This window comes from Etheostoma spectabile, chromosome 9, assembly GCF_008692095.1.
Source record: "Etheostoma spectabile isolate EspeVRDwgs_2016 chromosome 9, UIUC_Espe_1.0, whole genome shotgun sequence".
Taxonomy (NCBI): Eukaryota; Metazoa; Chordata; class Actinopteri; order Perciformes; family Percidae; genus Etheostoma; species Etheostoma spectabile.
In genome coordinates this window covers 13,392,344-13,416,766 of record NC_045741.1, presented here as the reverse complement: position 1 = coordinate 13,416,766, position 24,423 = coordinate 13,392,344, and the positions used below count along the sequence as shown (strand labels likewise).

At 37.4% G+C, this 24,423-nt stretch overlaps 1 protein-coding gene across 3 annotated transcripts in view; it reads left to right on the top strand.

Annotated features, from left to right (window-relative positions):
* pde4ba (phosphodiesterase 4B, cAMP-specific a) overlaps positions 1 to 24,423 on the top strand; it is a 192,436-nt gene that overhangs the window by 117,068 nt on the left and 50,945 nt on the right. For 2 of the 3 annotated variants that reach the window (XM_032524911.1, XM_032524912.1), the window contains 3 exons: positions 18,292 to 18,486; positions 20,696 to 20,732; positions 21,060 to 21,130. In XM_032524911.1, the coding sequence (XP_032380802.1) occupies positions 18,292 to 18,486; positions 20,696 to 20,732; positions 21,060 to 21,130 (303 nt within the window). Of the gene's footprint in view, positions 1 to 894; positions 1,601 to 18,291; positions 18,487 to 20,695; positions 20,733 to 21,059; positions 21,131 to 24,423 lie in introns of those variants that run through there. The other variant, XM_032524913.1, reaches the window with a different exon arrangement.

Below are 24,423 nucleotides of genomic sequence, written 5' to 3'. Positions count from 1 at the left end.
GTATGCAAACATTTAATAAATAGTTTATAATACATTCCTTTTATAACACATCCGTGTTTTACCATGTTTTCATAATTTGTCTGTTTTATACACCAGCCAACATTTTTTTGTTTTGTGTTTTAGCTACTCATTATGTGTTTATATACTGTTTATACAAGCTAAATAAGGCAGACTTGAAGTAAAGTGTTGTTTTTTTAAAATTATTGTCATGCATACAACTTTATGCAGCCTGCATGGGCTTTGTATGGACCATAAGTTCATACACGCTGTAACTATACAAATCACAACACAAAATAGGAAAATGTTGGCATTATATTGTCACTTATTGGGAGCAGTAGGCTAGATTGAGCCAGTTACCTCCAGAATCTGTGCTGAGCTAGGCTAGCGGTACGTGTGTCAGACAAAGTTACGACACGCACGGAGATGAGAAGGGTATTAATGGATTTGTCTAACTCAGGGGGATACGGTGAATAAGCTAAAGTCCCAATAAATCAGCGTGTTCCTATAAATCCTTATAATTTAAACAACATAGCAATTTGACATACAGTGTAGTTGGTAGTTGTGTGTGTGTGTGTGTGTGTGTGTGTGTGTGTGTGTGTGTGTGTGTGTAGCCTCTAATGTTTCGGTATTTTTTCCATATTACAGTGTTAATTAAGCTATCAAGGCTGTCAATGTAGAGTTATTATGACTCCATTCCAGTGACTCCACTCCAGAACTTGACCGTTCCTCCTTACTATGCTGTCGCTGAAGAAAACAGAGCTCCATACACTACAGTGTGCGCACACACACACACACACACACACACACACACACACACACACACACACACACACACACACACACACACACACTGTGGGGAGGAAGTATAGCCTGTGACGAACAGAAGAGCCCGCAGAGAGAGTACAGAGTGTCTGAGTGTGAACAAGGGCTTAAAGAACTCCATGATGTGATGTATGGACCGCTGCTTATGTTGCTGCTGTGTGTGACGTGAGATCAAGTGTGTAGAGAAGGTGTTTGGATACCGGCTTGTTACATTTTTCTGTGCCGACAAGGGGCTAATGGATATCCTGCTTAGAAACTTTTTAAACAGATGCTGTATATGTAGCAGTCAAGTAAATGTATGACTCTGTAGCCGGAATAAGTGATGGATTACTATGTATGTGAGGTGTGTGTAAATATGTGATGGTGCTTGATTGTAGTAGCTGATAGATACATTTGATGGTTTTCATTCACAGTTGTGTGATAAAGTGTTTGATATCAGTGAGCTTTCTGATGTTAAGTGTGTGAGAGGTGTGTATGCATGTTACCTTGCACTAATGGTGCTGACTTGTCAAATGTGTGTATGATAGTGTGTTACATTTGTACTCTATGCTTGGTCTGTGTGATAAATGCTACACTTGTGCTGCTACCACTTTGGGTGTGTTCTAGTCATACTAGTTGGTTGTTACGTATTTGACGGTATGTGCCGGGTAGTGTGTGCATGAGTGCATGTGTGTGTCTGGGCAATGTACCGGCGTTCACCCTGTGCCAGAGGAAGGGTTCATTTTGACTTCAGTGAGGAAGTTATCAGAAAACTCCACGCCGCCAACCATGCTCACAGGTTAGGATGCACAGTTAACCACACACAACTACACACACCTGATACTGCAGCACACTTGATTGTATTCTTGCAGTGTTTTATCTAGTGTTTTAAAGGTATTATTTTTCAGATTCTTTGTCACCTCTGACTTTAATTGCTGAATATTTTAAGTTGTCTTATTTCAAGAAACTGTGTTTCTCAGAATCCCTAAACTCCTCCCCTTGCTGGATGTGTGTCCAGACAATGTGAAGTGTTACTTCCTATTTCCTATACATCAAACCATCCTCTCATGTGGTTCTCATCATTATAGTAATCCTCAACTGGAATGTGGTTATATGTACTGTCACATGTTTGGGTGAGAAAATCCAACTTCAGTAGATGTTATGGTTTTGGGTGCAGCAGTTTTAGCAGAGGGATGTTTTGAATAGGTTGTGGGCTGTGTTATTGCGGTTAAGAGAGTCAAGCGGTTTGCCATGTGAATAAGTTTGGGAGTGTTTAGATTAATTGGTTTATATCATTCTTACTTTTTTTAGTCTGGTATGTGAGACACAACCAGTAGCCCTGAAGGATACATCTTAAAAAAAAAAAAACTAATCATGACATTGAAGGGTCTCCAGTTGTCTGAGCCTTTAGCGACTCTGGTAAATTTGACTTTGTTTCCAAGCAGATTCTCTGGAAGTCTGACCATATTAGTTATGTTTATTTCTTTCTACATAGTAATTACCGGGAGCGCCTAACCGAGCCAACACATTCTTATTCTCAGTGTCGGGGTGCAAGATGATTTACAAGCTAAGAACATTTCTGCTACACAAATTCTTGTTGTTTTGTTTGTTTCTTCAAATATTAGATTTTTTTTCTAGTGAAATATTGGAAATATTTACATGAAATTGAAGAAAAATCAGTAAAAGGAACATCAGTCTTTAATTGAATTCTGACATAAAAGGCATCGCTTCACTATAAAGTAGAAGTATTGAAACTGCAATCTCCAAACTAAGACCATGTCCACACGTACCAAAACAATCATTTTTTTTCCCGTCTTCCCTGGCATCGTTGACATGAATATTTGCATCCAAATGGATCCATTTGTAAATGACTCAACACGCTGCTTTATAATCCAGGCCTATAGGTGGCGCTGTTTTTGCTACAGATCGAGAATAAGAGGTGGTGCATGCGCATAAAGCTTGCCCACTGTATACAAACAGACTGTAAAAATGTTTTTTAAAAACTGTCAATATCTTCTCCAGGAGGAACACAAGCATGTAGTCCGTGGTCCTGGGACCAGGTTTTTAAAAAAGTGCATTTTCAGGCAATGCGTTTTACAGGATTTTTTTGGACGATTGGCCAAAACGATACACAACAAGTGCGTTTACACCAAAAAGCGTTGTGGATGGTCCCTAAAACGTACTGCAAGGCTCAATGCCATATGTAGGGATAAATAGGAAACCATGATTACTTTTCTTTGTAATCCGGGTAAACTGACACTTCAAGTAGGTAATTGTTGTTGTGGTATTTCTGCACCACAGTGCTCCTTAACAAATATTTTTGGTTTTATCATTCTTAAAGCAGCATACATCACTATCATGGGCCAGCAGACGTCAAAAAATGAAATTAGTTTGGGAAGAGTGAGAATTTTGGTAGACTAGACACTGATGTGTCAGAGATTTAAACTAAAGAGCCTGGTCTGGACACTGCAGTTTTATTTAAAGGTTCACATGATTACACTAACTTAAAATAATCAGGAAAGCAGGAGGAAAAACATAAATGCTACTCTTGGAAAAATTGCTGCATAGGAGATAGCCTATCTTTAACACATTATCAATATAGTTTTCTAAAATGTATATGGAATATCACATTGTACAAAGGACTCCCTTATTCTCCTTGAAGGCCTTCATTAGAGCAGTAATGCACTATTATCAAAAATGTGTAATGTATTCTTCCAACATAAATAATCCTAAATTCATTATGTTTGTGTCATGATTCAAATCCTTAATGGAAAACTAACTTCTGCCCTCATTAAGGTAATTTATGCTCAACGATAAGAGCACTGTGGTGTGTTATTTGTCTTATTTTACCTGCTTAGTCTGACAGTTTATTTATCTCATTTGTGATTAGTTGTAATAAGACACTCTTTAAACATTGGGACACAGCATTGCCCCGTCTTATGGTTGATTGTATAATAGAGGATAGCTTCAATAGTGTTTGTTATAATTGTCAAGTGCCATTTTAAAATTAAGAATTTGGTGAAGTTAAGTTTTGTTAAAACTCCCAAAACCTTAGTTGAGAATGAAAATAAGCAGCAAAGAAAGCTTGAAATAACTGATGCTGATTTTGAGTGCAGACTGTGAAAAACTAGGCTGGGTCTCATCCCAGGAGGACTGTGGGTATTCTGGCTCAGCTGGAGGCACATCAGGCTGCTTGGCGTAGACAAGGACATCATCACAATGAAGTGGAACAAAGCGAGGAAAAAAAATATCACTACAGTAGTTCATTAAAATACCCAACAACATAAAGTTTACTCAGCAACTTTGAGAAGTTGGTGTCATGTCATCCATATTACAGTAACTAATATTTTTTTCAATATGCGCACAAGTAATGTTAAATGTTTATTTCTTTAATCTTTAAAAACAAAATAGCCCTGATGTCAAAGTCTAATTTCTAATTAAGGAAGTGTGGAGACATTGGGCTCTGGAGACGTCCACCTCTGGTTGGGTGGGTTCCACCTCTGTGATTGAGGGTTTCCTGTGGAAAGTACTGGACTATACTAAAGAAAGCAGAAGTACACAGATGGTCTACTGTACTGTGCTGCATGTTTGAATCATTAGACAGGTACATAAGGCCCATGTAAGCCCCAGGAGATAATTACTCCATGGCTTCCCCTCACTATGTTGTGTGCATGTGGTTTATGTTTGTACATAGTGTACAACATATTTACACACATGCAGCTGCCCTGCCCCTTCTGTGGCATGTGGGTGTGAATGAATTAGCCTATATATGTGTGCCAGGGAGTGTTTCTCACATATCCAACTAGGACAGGAGATAGGCTTAACCAAATATTTTGACTGTGACCCGGATTCCTGTGGCATAAAAACAAAGATCACTGCCCCTTCTATCTTCACAGAGGGGTTTGCTGGATGCTGGGTGCCTTTTTTCATTTTCCGCTTTAACTTCTTGTCAGGGTAAAGTTACCTCATATTATCTCGGACCAACATTGATTCTGTAGCCAGGACTTTTTTTACACTTAAACCCCCAAACTGTTTACTTGTGGAAACATAGGTTAGAGTACAAATAAATAAATTAGACATCACTCACAGCTATTTATGCTGTTTTTGAGTAGTAAATTACATAGTGGGGCTTTTAGGTCAATGGAGGGGAGCAGTGTTGCCTGTAACATGATTGTAATTGGTTGAAACAAAAACATTGAGGTTGAGTCACAGCTGTTGGCAGAATTACCCCAAACGGCCTCAAAATGTCGTCCATATCTGTTTGAAACTGAATGAATTTTCAGGTGAACAAAATTGACCCTAAGGCTGCTCTTCACTTTCTTCTTTTATTCTTTTACATGTTAAATAGCGGTCAGCGTTTTAAACCACTTTTCTTCTTACATTGGTGACCCTTTTTTCTTTCCAGTGCAGGACTTTTGAAAAAGGTTTTGTGCTTGCTTGCCAATGGGCGGGGTGCAGCTCGGTGTTGTAGAGTTTGTGGTTCAGCTGTATTTTTCTTTTGCAGTGCACTTTACTTTTAGTGTGATATGTTGTTATGGAGATAGATACATAGAAAAATGTGGCCAGGACTCGTCAAATTCTGACGTGGTTTATGTGGTCAGGGTTTTTTTCAATTCTGAGTGACTGGCCAAAGATGAAATTAGCCGCTGTGGGTTTGATGGTGATGATGGTGTTTATTGCAATTAAGATAATGACAAGGATGATAAAAAACATTCGTACGGATGGCTGGGAGGATCACAAGGAACAATAAGATATTGACTCTGGGGCTGATGATGATGATGGTTTAGGGCAGGATGGTAAGCGTTAAGATGATGGTGGTATCTATAGTGGTAGAAGTATTCAGATCCTTAACCTAAGTAAAATGACCATTAAATTAATGTAAAAATACTCTATTACAAGTAAAAGTTCCGCATTGAAACAAAGTACACGAGTTTCACAAACAAAATGTACTTAAAGTATAAAAAGAAATCAAGTAAGTTAAGCTTAATGTGGTTTTTAAAGGGGAAGTCACACTTTGGAACTAAGATATCTATGACAAGGAGCCCCATGTACACAATGACTTGTATTTTTTATAATTGTATTAACTTAGCACAAAAAGTAAAGAAATTTGTGTTTGCCAATGTATATCTCCGTGGTAACAATGCTTTTTGGCAATAAATCTTACACTGTTGGAAAGTGTGGTTAGTTGTCTTTCAAATGGAACCCCATTTGTAAGGAACAGGCATTTGTGGGATGAGCAGCAGCGCTGAGTATGTGGGTTGCGCCCTTGAAAAATTTGCCAAATCTTCTCTGCCAATGCCAAACAGCTTATTCTGCCATTGATTCATTTGGTGTTTGATGGATTGGGTGATTGAAGTTTGAAGAAACAAGACATATTGGCATTTTAACAATTTATTCATTTCACAAACACCACAATCACCATTCTACACATGATCTCTGACCTTACACAAACACACACACACACGCACGCACGCACGCACGCACACACACACACACACACACACACACACTGAGCCGATATTCTCACTATAGTCATCACACTTTTCATCCAGTTCTGCTTTGTGTTTCCTGAAATTGTGTGACATGCTACTTTCTATTTAGACTGTAAATGATTTCTCAATGAATCTGTTAGATGACTTTGTATGTCAATGTGCTTGTACTGTATAATGACTTGACTCAAGTCCTGATTACGTTAGTGGCCTAATTTCTATTAATAAGTGATATGTGTAGTTGGATTCCTGAGTTTTCTTTCTTCTCTTCTGGTCACTCACGTATTAGAAAAGACCAAGGACATATTTGATTCTCAGCGTCGTTTTAACTTGATGCAATACCTGTTTATATAAATTGAAGCCTATGGTTTGGGGGGCAGGAGAATAGATTTCTTCTCTTCTAAAAATACAAACATCAACAAAATTGCCTCACTTGTTGCAACTTAACAATAAATCTTGTCAATTTGGGAAAGTGGTCAACAAAATGCAAAATAGTCTGGAGACAACTGTTTAACATAGAATGAGTACAGAGCCCCCTTGGGGTCAGCTGAGAAAAAAAATTAAATTGTGCGCACGGATTCATAACAATCAGTGCTCACGGTTTTATAAATGTGAGCAAATTAGGAAAGATATTCTAAATACAGTATATTCTTACCTTAATTATAACTTGTCTCCTTCTAGTTGTACTACAGCCCTTAGCCTATTGTTATTTTTGTGTCGTGTTGTAATTTATACGTATATGTCTAAGCACCGCCAGCTCCTGAAATAAATACCAATCTTATTTCTCCAGGTTGCGGGACGGCTCGTTTTGATAAAAAATAGTTTGTAGCTCATTGTTAACCTTACTATGTTAGGAAAGATGGGTCGTTTGTGAGACATCTTTAATATCATTTCAATATAGAGTATTTGATCCCAGAAGTTTGAATCTGTGAATATCTTTCCTTCTTTGCTCACGTTTATTAAGATTATGAATCAACGGTTAGTTTTTTTTTCTCACCTGACCCCAGGGGGGCTCCGTTAATGAGTGTTGTTTAAGTTGTATTTATAGTTGAGTCTTAAAGGGTTACAGCGTAGCTTTAACATACTGTAGCCTCCTCAAAAATTTGACTACACATCAGAACTACAGAGATATCACATGGGAACCACAAGATTTGTGATTGATCAGCTTGGGCTTCCTGTGTTCTCCCCTATGAGTTTTTGATGACAGTAGAGACAGTTGTCGATATTAAAGACAACATTAAGGAAGTTGAAGAAACAATCAGTAATCTACAGCTTTTCAGTAACACAAACACTTCTTCACTGAAAACCTTCTGTGAATTAATGGATGATTGTGACCACAGACTGGAATAGGGTCATTAAAGGAGGATACAACCTGATCATGTGCAATACTTCTAGGGCCTAGATTCTAGACAAATGTTTTGGTGGTGCTATCAATGCTGAACAAAACCTACAACCGCTGTAGGTATCTATGACTTGACTCCAGTCAACACACTGCATTATGCATACCATAAATCCCCATTAAGGGACCATATTCATGGAAATAGGCTATAATTCTTTTTCTTTTTGATGAAAATCTGGAGTTGAGCTGAGTAGTGCAAATTACTGAAAGATCTAAAGATTGCTGAAATGGAAAAACTACTTAATCAAAGCACATGTCTGTTGTTGAATATTTCATACTACTAAATTGCATCATTATTAGAATTATTATTACTTCCGCCAAGGAGGTTATATTTTTGGTTCAGTAAGTTAGTTTGTCTTTCAGCAGGATTACGAAGACCTACTGATTTTCATGACAGTTAGTGGAAGGGTGTAGCATGGGCCAAGGAAGAATTTATTAAACTTTGGAGCAGTTTGTCAAATTATTCTTCACTTTCATTAACATTGCAACACATTCCATTGCCTTGGCAGAGGTCTATGCTCTTCTAGCTTGAAATTAATCTCAAATTAAAGAGTTGAGCAGCTATAAACTTTCCCATCGTGGGTAAAGGTACCCACACTGATGTGTCCAGACTAGATGTGGGAATAGGGCAGTGTCTGACAGTGATGACGAGATAAATGTCCTTTAACATTCAGATGTTTTGAGTCCTTGGTTGTTAAAGTTGTACCCTTTGCTCCAGTAGAGTTTATGTGTTGGGAAATATCTGCTTCAGCGTGTGCATGTTTAGACTAGCTTGGGTTATTAACCTATTTTTAGATCCTATTGCTGCAGATTCATGTAGGGAATCTTACTGCGATTTTTTGGAGTGTAACATATCAGCTGCTATTTTCACTTGGTCTGATGGGATTGCTCAATCAGCTCATCATCCTTCTGGGGCGTTTCAGAGCTCTGGCAAATTTCACTGAGCCGGCAGGTTAGACAGGAAGGTCTTTTTAAGGATCTACTGCTTTTCCCGGGCATCTCTCCGTTTCTTATACTGTCCTGTTTGTCTCTAAAACATTTTGACAAGGAGTTCTACTAATAATGTAATATAAGAGATGGTTTTATCTATGATTCTTCAAGTCACAAGAATGTTAACAGAAGTATAATCACTCCTTTAATAACAGAACAAACTCCAATTCCAGTGTGTGAAGAAATTATATTTAAACCATGTTTAACCCGAGGACAAACAGGAGGTGTTACCATGGCACCTCTGTTTGCATAACCCGACAGACAAATGGTCACTGGTTTCCTCTCAAGATAACGCACAGGAAGGAAGAGATTATTTCAAAGTATAAGAATGCTGTTTCTCTCCCTGTCTGTGACACTTTGTGGCTCCCTCTTATAGAGCACAAGTGTCTGTTTCTTCTTGACAGACTGCAGCGTTGTCTCCTTTTTTATTTTAGCTTACTCATCTAACATGGAGTGGTATTTATGATGCAGGACAATTCAACAGGTAACAAGAAAGAAATTCCAGTTGACACTGACTTTACGATTTGCAGGTCAAAAGACATCTTCATGTCTCATTTATTTCTAAATTTGTTTGAAACATGAAAGTTTTTTTCAGACCTCTTGGTTACATTTTTGGCCTTCAAATGAATATATTTCCACGTGCGCATATGTGGCAGACTTCTTAAAGCTTTAGCACGTAAGGTTTTTATAATAATGAATGTCCGTTACATTCAAGCCTTTGCCAAATGAGTTGATACACAGCTAATTAAGATGTTCAGCTCCACACAACTCTCTGTTTATTTCTCAGTATGGCTATGTTCAGAAGATTGTGTCATTCATTGACTTTCCCGCGCAGAAACTTGAGTATAGATTATTGCCTTTTCTGAAGAGTCCATTATGTTTTTTTCATCCTCTGTGTCCTGCTTGGCTACTAGCATCTGCGTGGAGGAGGGGAAGGGGGGCATGCGCAATCACGGAAGGCTTGTATCATGTAGACACGCCCACAGTTTTGTTGTCATTACTTAGAATCTATGCACTATAGCTTCTAAATGTCTTTTGATCTGGAAATCACAAAATCTGTCACCTGGGATTTTTATACATTACTTTACCTGGAGTATTGAATTGTCCTGCATCATAAATCCTTCTTGATGCTCATGAGTAAGCTAAAAATAGAAAAGGAGACTACATCTCTGCAGTCTGTTAAGAAGAAACAGATACAAAATCTATGCATACGTCTGGGACCAGTGACTTTGAAACTTGTCTGACATTATCTGATTTGGTCTTCAGTGATACATTTATTTTATTTTTCCCATGTTTTTATAAGAATCATAATATTACATATTGTAAATAAAGATTGCTGAGGTATATAATTACCATCCAGTAATATTTCACAGTTTTCTTCTGTGGTGTCTTTAAAGCAGCTTTAATTGATATTTTTATAATACCAATGTTTCAGATGACAATGTAAAAACAATGTGAGTATGTGAGAGGAGTCACTCGACCTCAGGGACCTTAGGTTTGACTAGGTAGAGACATGAATTGGACTTATCCCAAAAGACCAAAGACACAGACACAACATTTACTTTTGTTCCATGTTGTCTAGAACTGCGGCGATTAGTCGATGAATGATTTTTATGCTATCAATAGAGAATAAAAAATAAAACTATTCCAATTGATTAAAAGGGATACATTTGCTGATTTCAACTTCTTAAATGTGACAATTTCATGATTTTCCTTCCTACATGATAATGAATAGATTTGGATGTTTGGACTGTTGGTCATACAAAACGTTATCTTGGGCTGTGGAAAATTATGCTGGGCATTTTTCACTTCTTTTTTTACAGCATTGTATAGACAAACTGATTAATTAACTAAGCAAGATAATAATCTGCAACTTTAACATTGTTTGATTTCATATCAGATTCTGCCCAATGCCCCAGAATTTATCTCAGCAATACTGTATCCCACAGGGTGTAAAATAATAAATTAAAAAATCCCTCCCTACACACCTACAGTCACATGAATCAACATGCAGGATACTGAGTTGTCCTTGTCTACCAGTAAATGAGACTAAAGATACTGGCCAGTGACCTGAAACAGCACCATTGTCTTAGAGCTGGAAACTGGAGTCATTTCCCACAATGAAAGCTTTGACACAAACCTTTCTATACACATTTGCTATCTTCCCTTTTTGTCACTGGATGTTTTCAGTTTAGTCTCTGTTTCTTGTTACTCTTGGCTATTTTACCACAGTAGCTGCTGCCTAGTCCTGAATTTCACCGAATTTCCAATGAAGCCTCTTCCTAAGAAAATATAGTTTATGCTCGACGGATCAGTTGCTAGTCTACATCAGAGAATGTGGCCTGTAATGTCTGCTTTGTCTAATTTGAATTTAACTAATAGATGTAAAGTAAGTTTATGTCTCTCGTTATGATTGATTTAGTTTACATGAATTTTGATTTGGTTGTGATTTATGTAGCAATTGTGCACTAATTTGAGCTTGTAAGTTCACGTTTAGTACAAGATTTTTTTTTTTTTTTTACCTTTTTGGTCAGCTCGCAGTGCTATGCAGAGTCAAGCTTGGCTTCCTAGTACATGTTCACTGGTTACAATCCAGTATTTATTATAATATTTTCCAGTTATCCTGATCCAAATCTGCTTTTATGTGTCACGCACATCTTTACTATCACCCCACATGTACATATTCTTTGTACTTTACATTCTACACTGTGAACTTTTGCTGGTCAATATTTTGCACATTTCTGCACACAACCGTACAGCTCAACCACTTTCAAAATAGATTGTTAACATATTTATTATAGTTTTCATATTTTCCATTGTCATTTTTTTCCTATTGTATATTGTCATCTCTTGACTTTTACACATTATTATGCACCAAATCACCAAGAAAAACTTTGACCTACTTGGAAATCAAACCGTTTTTGATGCGGGATAGTCCAAGCCAAGATCAGATGGAGATTTTCTATCTGTACCTGAAATAAGATCCAGATCAAGTAAGGTACATAACAGACAGTGTACAGGGCTTCTGTAGAAAGGAATAAGTCACCAAGCAGTATTAGAGAATTAAATGCAGATATACCTACCGCAGACTATAAGTGAATACACTCATCTTCCTTCACATTGTCTTTGTTTTCATGGATTTAACTTTTATGGATGACTGACCCAATATAGCTACTGCAGAAGCTAATGGGGATCCAAAAAAAGAACTAATGAATGTTGAGAGAACTTATCTACTTATCTGTCAGTTTATAGTCTATCATCCATTGAGCAAGTCCATCACTCAGTCAGTCTGCTCATTCGTCAGACAGATGCAGCTGGATCATGGGAAAGGAATGTAGTGTCATCCTAGCAAATTATTTTAGGGTCAGAGGGAGCGCTTCCTGATTGTTTTAGTAAAAAAATAACACCAAAAACGTAACTGACTCAGCCTATGCAGTACCGTAATGACCATGACTAATTGGAAAATGTTGATTCTTACATTACATGTCATTTAGCTGACGCTTTTAGCCAAAGCAACTTACAATTGCTACATATCAGAGGTTGCACACCTCCGGAGGGTTAAGTATCTTGCTCAGGGACACATTGGTTGATGTATCACAGTAGGATTCAAACCCAGATCTGACCCAAGTAGTTCTTTGGATGATGCAGATGGCAAACAACTGTGCGTCATTAAATCCTTTGACGCTTTGATCCTTTGAATGCCAGTTTGACTGATCATTTCCCTTTTACCTAGGAGGCTCACAATAACACATTTGGCCTTGGGTCTTCTTGATCTCCCAGCAGTCCTTGTTCTCATCCTGTCTCTGAACAGACGGCATGCTTCTGGTTGACTGAGCAAGAACTTGAATTTTCTAATTGTGTATGTTAAGATATGAAGTACGTGTGAGATTCAAGTGCTGGTTTTCATGTTGTTCTGTGCATGAACTTCAAAGAGAAAGAATGGGAGAGTGGTATGAGGGAGAATGGTTTCCCGGACAAATGCACTAATTCACAAAACCACCAGGACACCCCTGTTCCACAGAAAAGGGTCTTTGTTCCCAAGGTCTGTCTTTATGTTGTATTTTGAAGGCAAAATTCTTGGATATCTCTTCTTTGTCCTGTTAAGTAGACTAGGGTAAAAACACAACCATAAAATAAGCCAGTTTTTGTTTTATTTATGTACTAAAATCATTAAAGCTCAGAGGTCTACTTAGTAGCTTTTTAGAGCTTGAAACCAAGTCTGACAGTCTTCACTCAGCGAATAAAGCTAAACAAAGCAGCATAAAGAGATGCAGTTCAGAAATGCTAGTAAGTGGACCTTTGACTTTAGATTATTTTGTTACATATAATGTTTTCAAAGGTCAAGGATGAGCTTCCAAGTTCAAATAGTAAAACATATTTAGTTTGGTTTTCCATGGTCTGATGGGAGTTTGATAGTTGGGTGCTGCCTGGGGAACAAACTAGACACAGACATTGGCATCAGTCACCCAGACAGTCACAAGAGAGTCATAAGTCTGTCTGTGTTTAAATGTTTTAAAATCCTCAAATGTTGGTGTTTGAAGTGTACTTTAGAGACAGCTGTTTTGTTGGAATGTCAACTGATAGATTGGTTATAATTGTAGGGCTCTTGTGTTATGTTGCAGTATTAGAATTAAATTTGATTGCTTTAATGTGAAGAATAATTAGTGAAAAGTGAAAATAATTATCAAGATTATGTTATACTATACTGATACCAGACTACAGTAGTATAGTGAAGTGCTTCCAAACTTCCCTCCATGGCATCCCCTCCATTACTGCAAAAAACTGCATACTTATAGTTATTTAATTATTTTTTCTTCAGTTTGGTAATATAAATGTCCCCCTTGTTTTTTCCCCTCTCCATTCATCATCATAAAAAAATGTGCAATCATGGAAAAATTGACATAAATCTTACAGGATCCTTGGTCCATCTTCGAGGCCATTTTGTGTATTGTGTTGTGTTTTGTGCTTGTTTCTGTTTCCCATGTGCTCTGTGGTTACCTGTCTGTTGTGTCTTTGTCCCCGCCCATCCCCTCATATAGTGTGCACTTTCTGTCTCGTTAGATTCCCTCCTTTTCTGCTCTCACCTGTTCCCAGTTATTGTCTTGTTGGTCTCGTCCAGTCCTTTCTTCCTGTTAATTGGTCTGTGTATTATTACATCCATCCGTTCCTCTTTCTTTTGTTGGTTCGTCTCTCTATTTGTCCCAAATAAGGCCTGCTTGTTTGTAGATTTATAAGTTTGTAAGTTGTGGTGTCAGAATAAAGTGTGTTTGTCTAAACTGCTGCCCGGAAGAGTCTGGCATTTGGGTCCTCCTGCTGAAACCTGACAGGTGTGGCACCCACTTTAGGAAACACTGCTATAGTAGTGTACTTTAAAGCTTGTGAGTGTTAAATCAGTTAATCAATTAATCAGTAGAAACAATTTTAGTAATCATTTTAGTAATTTATCACTTAAAATTAATATATATATTTATAAAAATAAAATCATTAATATCTGTAGATAAAATGTGTATTTTGTTTTTGGAAAAGTTGTTTGAAGACCTTACCTTTGTCACCTGGAAATTTTAATTGACATTTTTCACTTTTCTGATATTTTATGGATCAAATAATTAACCAGTAAGTTGATGATGAGTTGATCATTATAGTTTCAACTCTAATGTGTGCATATATGCAGACATCCAACAGTCAACCATCACACCATCTTTATTAATCAAACTCCAGAATATCAAACTACAAGTACATGTTTTATTCTTCTTTTCTTAATTTCCTTGTCAAGTGACCAGTGTACAGTTATAAGCATAATATGCATTCTCAGTTGCCCAGTTACAAACCTAATGGAATTGACGTAGTAATGCCTAAGCATTGGACTATTGTCATTCTTACACTTGGCCATCTCCTTGATGATAGGGCAATCCACTTCTTGTTCCATCCTGTTTGGCTTCTCGTAACAGCATAAATCACCATCATAACAGCTGTACCCCGACTGTTACCGTCTCACATGACACACATGAGGATGTGACTCGGCTCATTGTTAGCTCAGAGCTGATGTAGTTGTCTACCAGTAGCACAACACATGAATAACAAAGAAGCATATGACAACGCTCTAGTCTGCCTCTCAGCTCAGCTAGCTAAAAACACACCATGTGCAGTGGTGGAAAGTAAGTCACTATATTAACTCCAATACTGCACTTTAGTACAGTTGAGCTAATTAAACTTTACTTGAATATTACCTTGTGTTCTGCTACAATTGTACTTTTTACTCCACTGCATTTATTGAACAGCTCGAGTTACTGGTTACTTTACAGATTAAGATTGTACATATACATTGAATGTATATGAGTATTTTTACACTGTGGTATTACTGCTATTACTTAATTAAAGGGGTTGAATATTTCTTGCACTGAAACTTGGCTTGTAAACTTTTTTATATTCATTTTACCATTTTATTTTACCAGTCTCTGTCCGCTTAATGGGGTCAAAAGATCTACAAACGAGCAGGCTGCTGTATCTTTGTTGATGCTAAGCTTTGTTAATGAAATGCCTTCATGGGCAGATGGGTCTGGGAGGCCTGTGAAAATATGTTATGACGAAAATAATGTGACACTCTCTAGCTATTATAGAACACATTCTATAATATTATTATAGAAGGAAAAAAGATCTGACAGTTAGATGTATGATTTGTGTGTTGTGGATGACTAGACTTGCCTTCACTGGCTCCAGAATCAGTCTTCTCCCCTACACGTGATCACAACACACAAAGCCAGTAGATTGGCCTGAGGGCAGAGCAGTCAAGCATTTGATGCATGGGGGATAGTGCAGGCATGCATGTGTATGCATGTATAACACACACCCACACACACACACGCGCATGCACATGCACATGCACATGCACACACACACTTTTCATTACCCTTTCGATTCTTTGTGTTCAGTTGGTTTTAAAGTGTTTCAGTGCATCATTGTAACCTTTAGAAATAGAGAATGAAAGAGGAGATTTTGCATGGCAAACATTTTGCACTAATTGTATAACATTTCACAGAAAAAAGGACGGGAGCTGTTCCTCTTCCTCAGGCAGGTTGCAAGAGCACTCAGCTTGAAACCCGTTTTAATCCAGAATAACTTCTGATCCAAACCTTTTCTGTGTTCCTCATGTCAATGAGTGCCTTCAACTCTACACATATTTAGCATATTAAACATTCTCACGTTTCTGTATTTGATGGCACCACTCTTTTTTTGCCTTTGGATTATTGCTGCTCCATTTGGGAAGCCTTTTTATACTGTTTTCTGTAGATTCCACATAGTAATTCAACATAAACATGGTTTATTTAACCATGTCACACTAAAATGTGGGTCTGCTGCGTCATGTAATATTGGCCCTGCTGTAGCGGCACTTGGACTAAAATGAACCCTATTGTATTTTAATTTAGTTCATGTTTTAGCATAATTTTATAGCTTTCTCACTCTATTGGATCACATATTGCATCAACTTTAGCTTCTTTTCATCACTCCTTGATGAATCCAATCATTTAATTTTCTACACACATCATCTCAAGGCCAGGAGTTGTTTTGCCCTCCTTCCACTGGGAAGAGTCTCTGATTTTCAGAGCAGGGGCTTCTGGCTGTTTCAAGGACAAGCTTGAACTTATGGTGTTTTCAGTCGCTGCTCCTCGACTTTGTATCAACCTTCCACAAATATAATAGAAGCCTAATCTGCACCTGTTTTAAAAAGGCATCTAACAGTAAAACTACTGTAAGTTGTGTTCTTTTGTGTTGATCATGGTTTAATACATTTCAATTTTGTGCATTTTGCACTTTTAGCCCTTTTCTTATGTATTGTCTTGTCTTGTCTTCTCTGTCTCATTCTCTGTCTTTTCTACTCCTGTAAACCATTCTGAACTGTCTCTGTCTCGTTGTACAGCTTGAACTTTTAGCTCTGATGTTAAACTTGTCATTGCTTTTGTTTAGACCAGATTTGTGTTTGTGGAAAAAAAGAAAAGACTCCCCCTTGCCTATCATTCACTTTCCCTCTTTCCTTGTGGTAAAAAATAAACTTCCCACCCATCCAGTCCGATATGTCGTGGTTTTAAAATAAGCAATAATGTAGAGTAATGACTTGTAAGGGGCCCTGTACTTAAGCACCCCATCCATATGCAGTAAAATATAATTGATGAAGTAAGTTTGTACATAAAGTACTTTTTTTATCAAAATGAAAGCCTGTTTCAATACTCTATATCACGGTTTACTGAAAGATGCGCTGCAGCAAGTTCATGAAAGCTTTTACATCTACACATCGTCTAGGTCTTTTTGCATTGATGAACTAATGTGTTTTCTATCCCAAATTACATTATAATAAACAGAAGAGGAGCTGGGTAAGAGCAGTGATCCAAGAAAAACACACAATATAACTGAAGACTCAGCTGCAAAAAATATTTGGGACCTTTCCACAGACACTGGATATTTTGTTTGGAAAAATAAAAATTTTCAAAGATTTCAACAATTATTTGTGTTTATCCTTTTGTTTAAAGATCCCAGACATCATCCATCCATCTTCATCCGCTTAGCCGGTATCGGGCAGACATGTTTAATATAAAACATACTATGCTTTGAATTAGGCTGATCCAAAATCTAGAATCTATGAATATACAAGTATTGTTTTTTAAGAAAGTCTTAGTGTATGTGTGATGGAACCTTTAATTTTTTATACCTAAAAATTTGTAATGTCCCAAATTCTTGTTTGAAGATCCACCACAGCCATACAAAAAGGTCCTTCAAGTGATGTTTCCTCCTCTCCTCTTCTTTGATAATGTCTTAAAGAGTTCCACCTCGTCTTTTACACATTCCTCCACATTCTCCTCTAGAGTAGGAGCCTCAGACTCACTACTGCTCATTACTGAATGAACACTGTGCATTCTAGCATGTCAGTCTGCCCTTTCTTGCCCGGTCATGTCAAGTCCATTCATGTATGTGTGTGTGTCCACTGTACATAATCATGTGAGAGTGTGTGACTGCAGCTTATCTCTTAAGGTGTTGATGGTGCTCATGTGAAAGAATTATTCGTCCCATTTTTGTCATGCTCATCATGACGTCATTTAAACCTTATCAAGTCCACAGAGTGCAGACAAAACGTTATCAGAAAAAGAGAGTCAGAAAGACTTGATGTTTTGAAGATTTGTTGAAGGTCTGAAAAGGAGTGTTTCATGGCACTCTCAATGTTCCCTTATCAGGGTATTTCCTCTAGCTCAGAGCGAAAGAGTTCATAAGATATTAGTTACGTTTGAGGCTAATGTTACCATCTAAACCTATACTAGTGGCTGGATTAGCTCAGTTGGTAGAGCAGGCGCACATATATAGAGGTTTACTCCTCGTCGAGCGGCCGCACGTTTGACTCCGACCTGCGGCCCTATTCCTGCGTGTCATTCCCCCTCTCTCTCCCCTTCCGTGTCTTCGTCTGTCGTGTGAAAATAAAGGCCTAAAAATTACTAAAAAAAGAAAACTAGGTTGATTTGAATCTTAAATCTTCCCCTTTGCTTTATTGCTCTACGCTTCGCAGCACTGAAAAAACATCTGCGATGGAAAAATGAACATCTTCAAAACTGTGTATTTATCTGATTTCAGTTTCGATGTGGAGAATGGCCCGTCCGCCAGCTGCAGCCCTCTGGACCCCCAGGCCTCCCCCGGCTCTGGTCTGGTCCTACACACTAACTTCCCCGGTCATAACCAACGGCGAGAGTCCTTCCTCTACCGCTCCGACAGCGACTATGATCTTTCACCCAAGTCTATGTCACGAAACTCCTCCATCACCTCTGAACTGTAAATATAAAAATTCACGCAAATACGCACACCATGCACACATAGTACAGTATGTACATGACAGTCACAGAGAGATACACAGTAGAAGGGGGCATATACATCTCTATCTCATATATATATCTCTAGGAAAATGCATTTACTTATGTGTGTGTGTACATATACATTTATAATTATATATAAGCTGTGTAAACCTCAGTATAGTTAATGCCCTAACCTTACTGTTACCTACTTAAAATATATATTAGTTTTCTTAATACTGTAGACACCTAATATTTTGTGTTAAATAGTATTGTATTTATTTCTACAAAGAGCTTTGTGCTGTATTATCACTGAGTGAAAAAAATGAAGGTGGTGGTACTTTTTCATCACTCTGGGTAGTGTCTGTGGGTAAATCATATGAGGCTGGATACAACCCAAACAACCAAACCAGTAAGGTTGGCCAGCCTTTATGTAGCTTGAGATATTACTATCATTACTTTTTGTGTGCACGGTAATATGACTATAATAATATAATATGAGACAATCAATATTTTTTTATCATCTCAAATCCTCTCTCATCTGAATTATGATGGCTGAAAAGTAAGACAACAATGAGTGTATAGTGAAATACGGATATGAATAGTAAGTGCAGGCAGAGTAGTAAAAACAGTTAACTCTTCTTTTCAGATGTATGTATTCACAAATACATGTATGCAATATTTTATTCACTTACTTGTTCACCAATGTTACTATTAAACATCATCAGAAAAAGAATATGTAGTGCAGATTTGTGTAGCTACTGGTGCAGGACAAAAAAAGTAAATGTAGAAAGAATTCTGCTATGGTTAACACATTGCACCAGAACGTGTACGCGAACTAAGTTTTTTGCATCTAAGACAGATGAAATAGGAGTTAGCCTACCTAAAATGGGAATGCAAAATTTGTATTCTTTGAATTCTACTTAAGTGTAGATGCTTTAATATTGTTAACATAATTTTACAGATGATTTTTAGGATGACAGAAATGTATTGTAAATGTTAAAATGATAAGCTGGATCTTTTGTACAACAATATTTTATCTTTTAACAATATTACTAGACTGTGGACTTAGTCTGCAGTGAAGTAAATGAAGTGATAGATTGAGAAGTACATTAAAACTATGGCTGAGTGATACGAGTGTGCTAACATCACAATATGAAATCAATTTCTATCATGGTATTCAGAATTCAGGCAAAATTGCAAGTAGAATGATCAAACATACAATACAGAAAATCCTCATCCACTGTTTTGCATTATATTAGACAAAAATCTTCACATGTTTATTCACTTTGAGTTTCTCATTAACATTTGGAATCATTCATTTAAAACAGTTCTGTAACTCAGAAACAGGAATGACCATGTATGTGACCATAAAGTTACTATACAAATCCACTCTAATTAGCTTTATGTTATGTCGTCACTGACGTAAATTGTTAAAAATATGTGCTGGGTTTTAGCATATGTTTGAAGTATTTCTAATATGTAATACATGTATTGTATTGTGTTTTGACGATCATGTCTGTGTTTTTATTCAAACAAAAATTCAAAGGTTGCAGGCAAAAAGACTAAATTATCACCCACCCTAAATAAAATGAACTCAAGTTGTGTACAACTTGGATACAAAGTAGTACTTTTTACAGAATGAATAGATTTTTACTGACTGCAGCCACAGTTCCTGTGTTGTTTTATTTACTATTAAACTATGTCACTAGATGTGCAGCAGGTTTAAGAAAAGGCTGTGCTGCTTCTCTGCCTCCCACTGGAAGATATGATGGGTTTAAGGAGTCCACTACATGACTTAAGATGTTACATAACATGACAATGATTTGAAAGCCACAGAAGAGCAATTCAGTAGTTTGGTTTGTCTCAGCTTACAAAAGTAGATCCGTCTGAGAGCTAGTTCCTTACAAGGTTACGTCCCATCGGAACAGAAAACTCTTGATTTTGACCCTTGACCATCCCCCATACTCCTCTCCCTCTTTCAGATAATTATAGGGATGAAGCTCGCTGGGTCATGGTACTCATTGCTTATTGTCCTTATTTAACATCTTTGCTTTTAACCACCATGACCACGCCGACAGAAAGCACTAAGCTTAATGCAACAGACAAACCGTATATTATTTTATTATTGGTTTTTACCGTATTTAAGAATGTTTCTTACCACCTCTCTCTCTCTGTGTTTGTGTTTGCAGACATGGTGATGACCTGATAGTAACACCTTTTGCTCAGGTAAATATCTTACTGTCTATAATCCAAAATGAGTCAGATATTACCACTAAATCTTATTAAGCAGTGAGGGCTGTTAAGAGTAGAGTTGCCAACACTGATTAAGCAAACAAAACAATATCAGTGTCCAAAGTTCAAATATGCTTGTAATGTATAAATGCATCATCATTTAATAATGATTAGTTATATAAGATTTAAGATTTATTGCCTTCTGTGCTGCAACTATGCAGAAACAAAACAAAAATGAAGCTGCAGGGTTAAGAAAAAATACAGGATTTGAAATGAATACAGTACAAAGGATCCTAATAATTATTTCTCTGCTTTTTCTAGGTTCTGGCAAGCCTTCGAAGTGTGAGGAATAACTTCACTGTGTTGACCAATGTCCAGTGTGCCTCCAGCAAGTAAGTGCTAATGAATTGAGACCAGCAAATCCCAAAAAAATGTACATGGCTTTTTTCCTGCTATGACTCAAGCAACAAGAAGAAAATACTTCAGAAGAGCCACTTGAGAATAAAACATTAGCTTTATATTTTATTAGAAGCCATTATGGGGCTCTTTAAAGAAAGTTGTACATCAAGTTGAAGTCCACTCAGACCCTGTTGGGATTTATTTATTCAAGTCCCCTGTGGCTTAATGAAAGTGCACAATAAAAATAAATGTGACTCTTAAAATGTAACCTCTTCACAGCTTTTAAAATCACTCATTTAGTCAGCACATACACTCAGACTGCAGTGGAATTATTTCACCACAAGGCAGAGGTATTGAGCTTTAAACAGACTGAGGTATGACGTCAGACACCACAGCTGCTCCCAGCACTCACAGTTGAACTGCTTAAGCAGTCCAACAAACAAACACACACACACACACACACACACACACACACACACACACACACACACACACACACACACACACACACACTGCAGATTTCCATCAGTGGGGTTTTAAAGATTTTAGAGTAAGTGGGATTCTAATTTTAGATCTATTATTCATCCTTTGTCCCTTATGAAATTAAAGAATAGTTTTCTTCTATCATCATCAGTCAATTAAAATGCTCTTTAAGAAATTGCTCTGTTGTGGTGAAGCACAACACAAAAAAATACCCACAGAACTAATCACACAGATGGAATGCCTCATTGGTATGCATTTGAAGTATTTGTTGTCCCCTCATTCATTTCAATGGGCAGGGTATCGTATTTTTGTCAAACGTTTTTCATGATACAGACTCATGTCTCATGGAAAGCTCTGATACTAGTACACGTACTACACCGATTGCTCTTCATTCTTGTATCTGGAAAGAAAACTAAACCAGAATTTTATTCCAGGAGTAACAAATGTGTGATTAAAGGCATATATTCAGTAGTCAGCATATTATGTAGCTTCAAAAAGTAACAGGAACATTTAAATGCAATTTTAAGCACAATATGGTTGGTCTACTAGTTATAAAGCAAGTTTTTTTCTGTACTTTCTCAAACAAGTGCACTTCACTATCTATATATATATATATATGTGTGTATCTATATATATATATATATATATATATATATATATATATAAAAATGTGTGTGTGTATATGTGTGTGTATATGTTTTTCATAACGTGAGCTTAAAATATGATTATAAAAAAACACTTTCTAACAAGTTTGTTAGTGGTTTGCAAAGTATAAGTACACGTTTTATGTACCTTTTACGTAAAATGGCCATCACAGTTTCTTAAAGCCAAATATGACGCCTTCATATTGCTTGTTTTGTGCGATCAACTATTTATAACCCAAAGTTGTTCAGTTCACAATAATATGAAACACAGAAAAGCAGCAAATCCTCAAAGCGAGAAGCTGAAACAATTGAGTGTTTGGTATTTTTGCTTGAATGAAATTAACTTTAATTGATTATTCTGTTATCAAAAGAGTTGCTGATTCCTTTTCTGCCAATCAACTGACCAATCAATGTACATTTCTATTTGAGTTATTATTTAACACTGCCGCAGCATAACACGTCCCAGTGGAGGAGACTGCTTGCAAATACACTGTAAATATGCATGTAGGACACTTTTCCCTTTATTCATTGTGTGTTTGTTTGTGTGTGTGTGTGTGCGCGTTTGTCAGTTTATTTACATGCAAAGCACTCTCCTTATTCATCCACCGGATTTATTAACACTCAGTTTGTTGCATTGAATACCTGAAGCTTGTCTGACCTACATTTGGCTCTGACACCCACACATAGACAAGGGGGGAGACTTAAAGGCACACACACACACACACAAACATATACAGGCATGGAGCAACATGTTAATGCACAAATATATTGACCTAATTTCACACGGACAATCAGACAGAAGATCAATTAATCCCTGCAGAATGTAAATGTATCAATATGCTGTCATCTCCCTGCTCTCCAAATGTCACTCTGTCCCACACACACAGATCCTGCACAAGACTGCATTGTCCTTTGTTCCTTCAAGATGTCACCTTTTCACTTCAGCTTCATGGCTAAAAGCAGTGAGGAAGCTGAGCTCCAGATGAAATGAGGATGAAATGTTTATCAGGACTGCCCTGACTACTGCAAGGACATATTTGACTGGAACATCGGACTATGAAATGACAAATGTGCCTTCCACTAAACTACCACATGGCTCAATACATTAAAGATACCATAAAACAAAACACCTTATGACTCAGAATTACCGGTCTGATCATCTCTTCAAGAACTGTTTCAACTTGAATTTAACATGACCCCATTTATGAACCATTTTATGTTGTGTGGGTGGGGAGTACCCCATTTTAACTCCCACAACAAACAAAGAAATATGCGTATTCACTTTCCTACTCAGAGATAGATGAAAATGTCTCATCTCTGTACATTCAATGTAAAGCTACAGCTAGCTTAGCAGCTTAGCTTAGCAGCTAGCCCTGCTTTGTTCTAAGGTAAATCAACTGCCTCCCCTAAAGCTCATTAATTAAGACATCATGTTTGTTTCATCCATTTTAATGTTAAGTCTTGAGCTTTAGTATTTTTCTGGTATTTTTGGTTCTTTTTGGACAGAGCCAGGCACCCATTTTTCCATTATTTTTGCTAAGCTAACTTGCAGATGGCTGACGCTTCATATTTATTGTACATACATTAACGCAATACCCATCTTTGCATCTAAGTCTCTAGGCAAAAAAGGTATTTACCAAAACAGTATTTATCAAAATGTGGAACTTTTAAAGGGCCCTTATTGTGAAAAAAATCCCTTTTTCTGGGATTTCGGGTGTTTCCACACTCATACAAACTTGGAGAGAAAAAAAAATCCATGCTGTTTTGAGTGAGCTACGGGTTCCTGAATGTATCCTGCTTTCAGTCTGCGGGTGAGCTGGTCAAAATCGGCAGGGCTGTCATCGGCCGGAACATTTGAATATTCCCACCAATTAGAGCATATGTACAGTGTCTCCACTCACCAGGTACAGAAGTAACTTCTCGGATATCCGCCATTTTGCTATCGATTCAGAAGCACCAGTGTGCGAGACACCATGTCGAAGCACCACGGAAAGTGTTCTGTTGTTGGCTGTAAATACGAGCACAAAACACTCCATTGTGTCCCAGCAGCAGAGGACAGAAGAGCGGCATGGGTTGTAACACATATTACAATGCTCGCTTAGCTGTTAGTGTGGCAACACTAACCCAACAAAGATGGTACAGAAGTGAGATGCCTCACT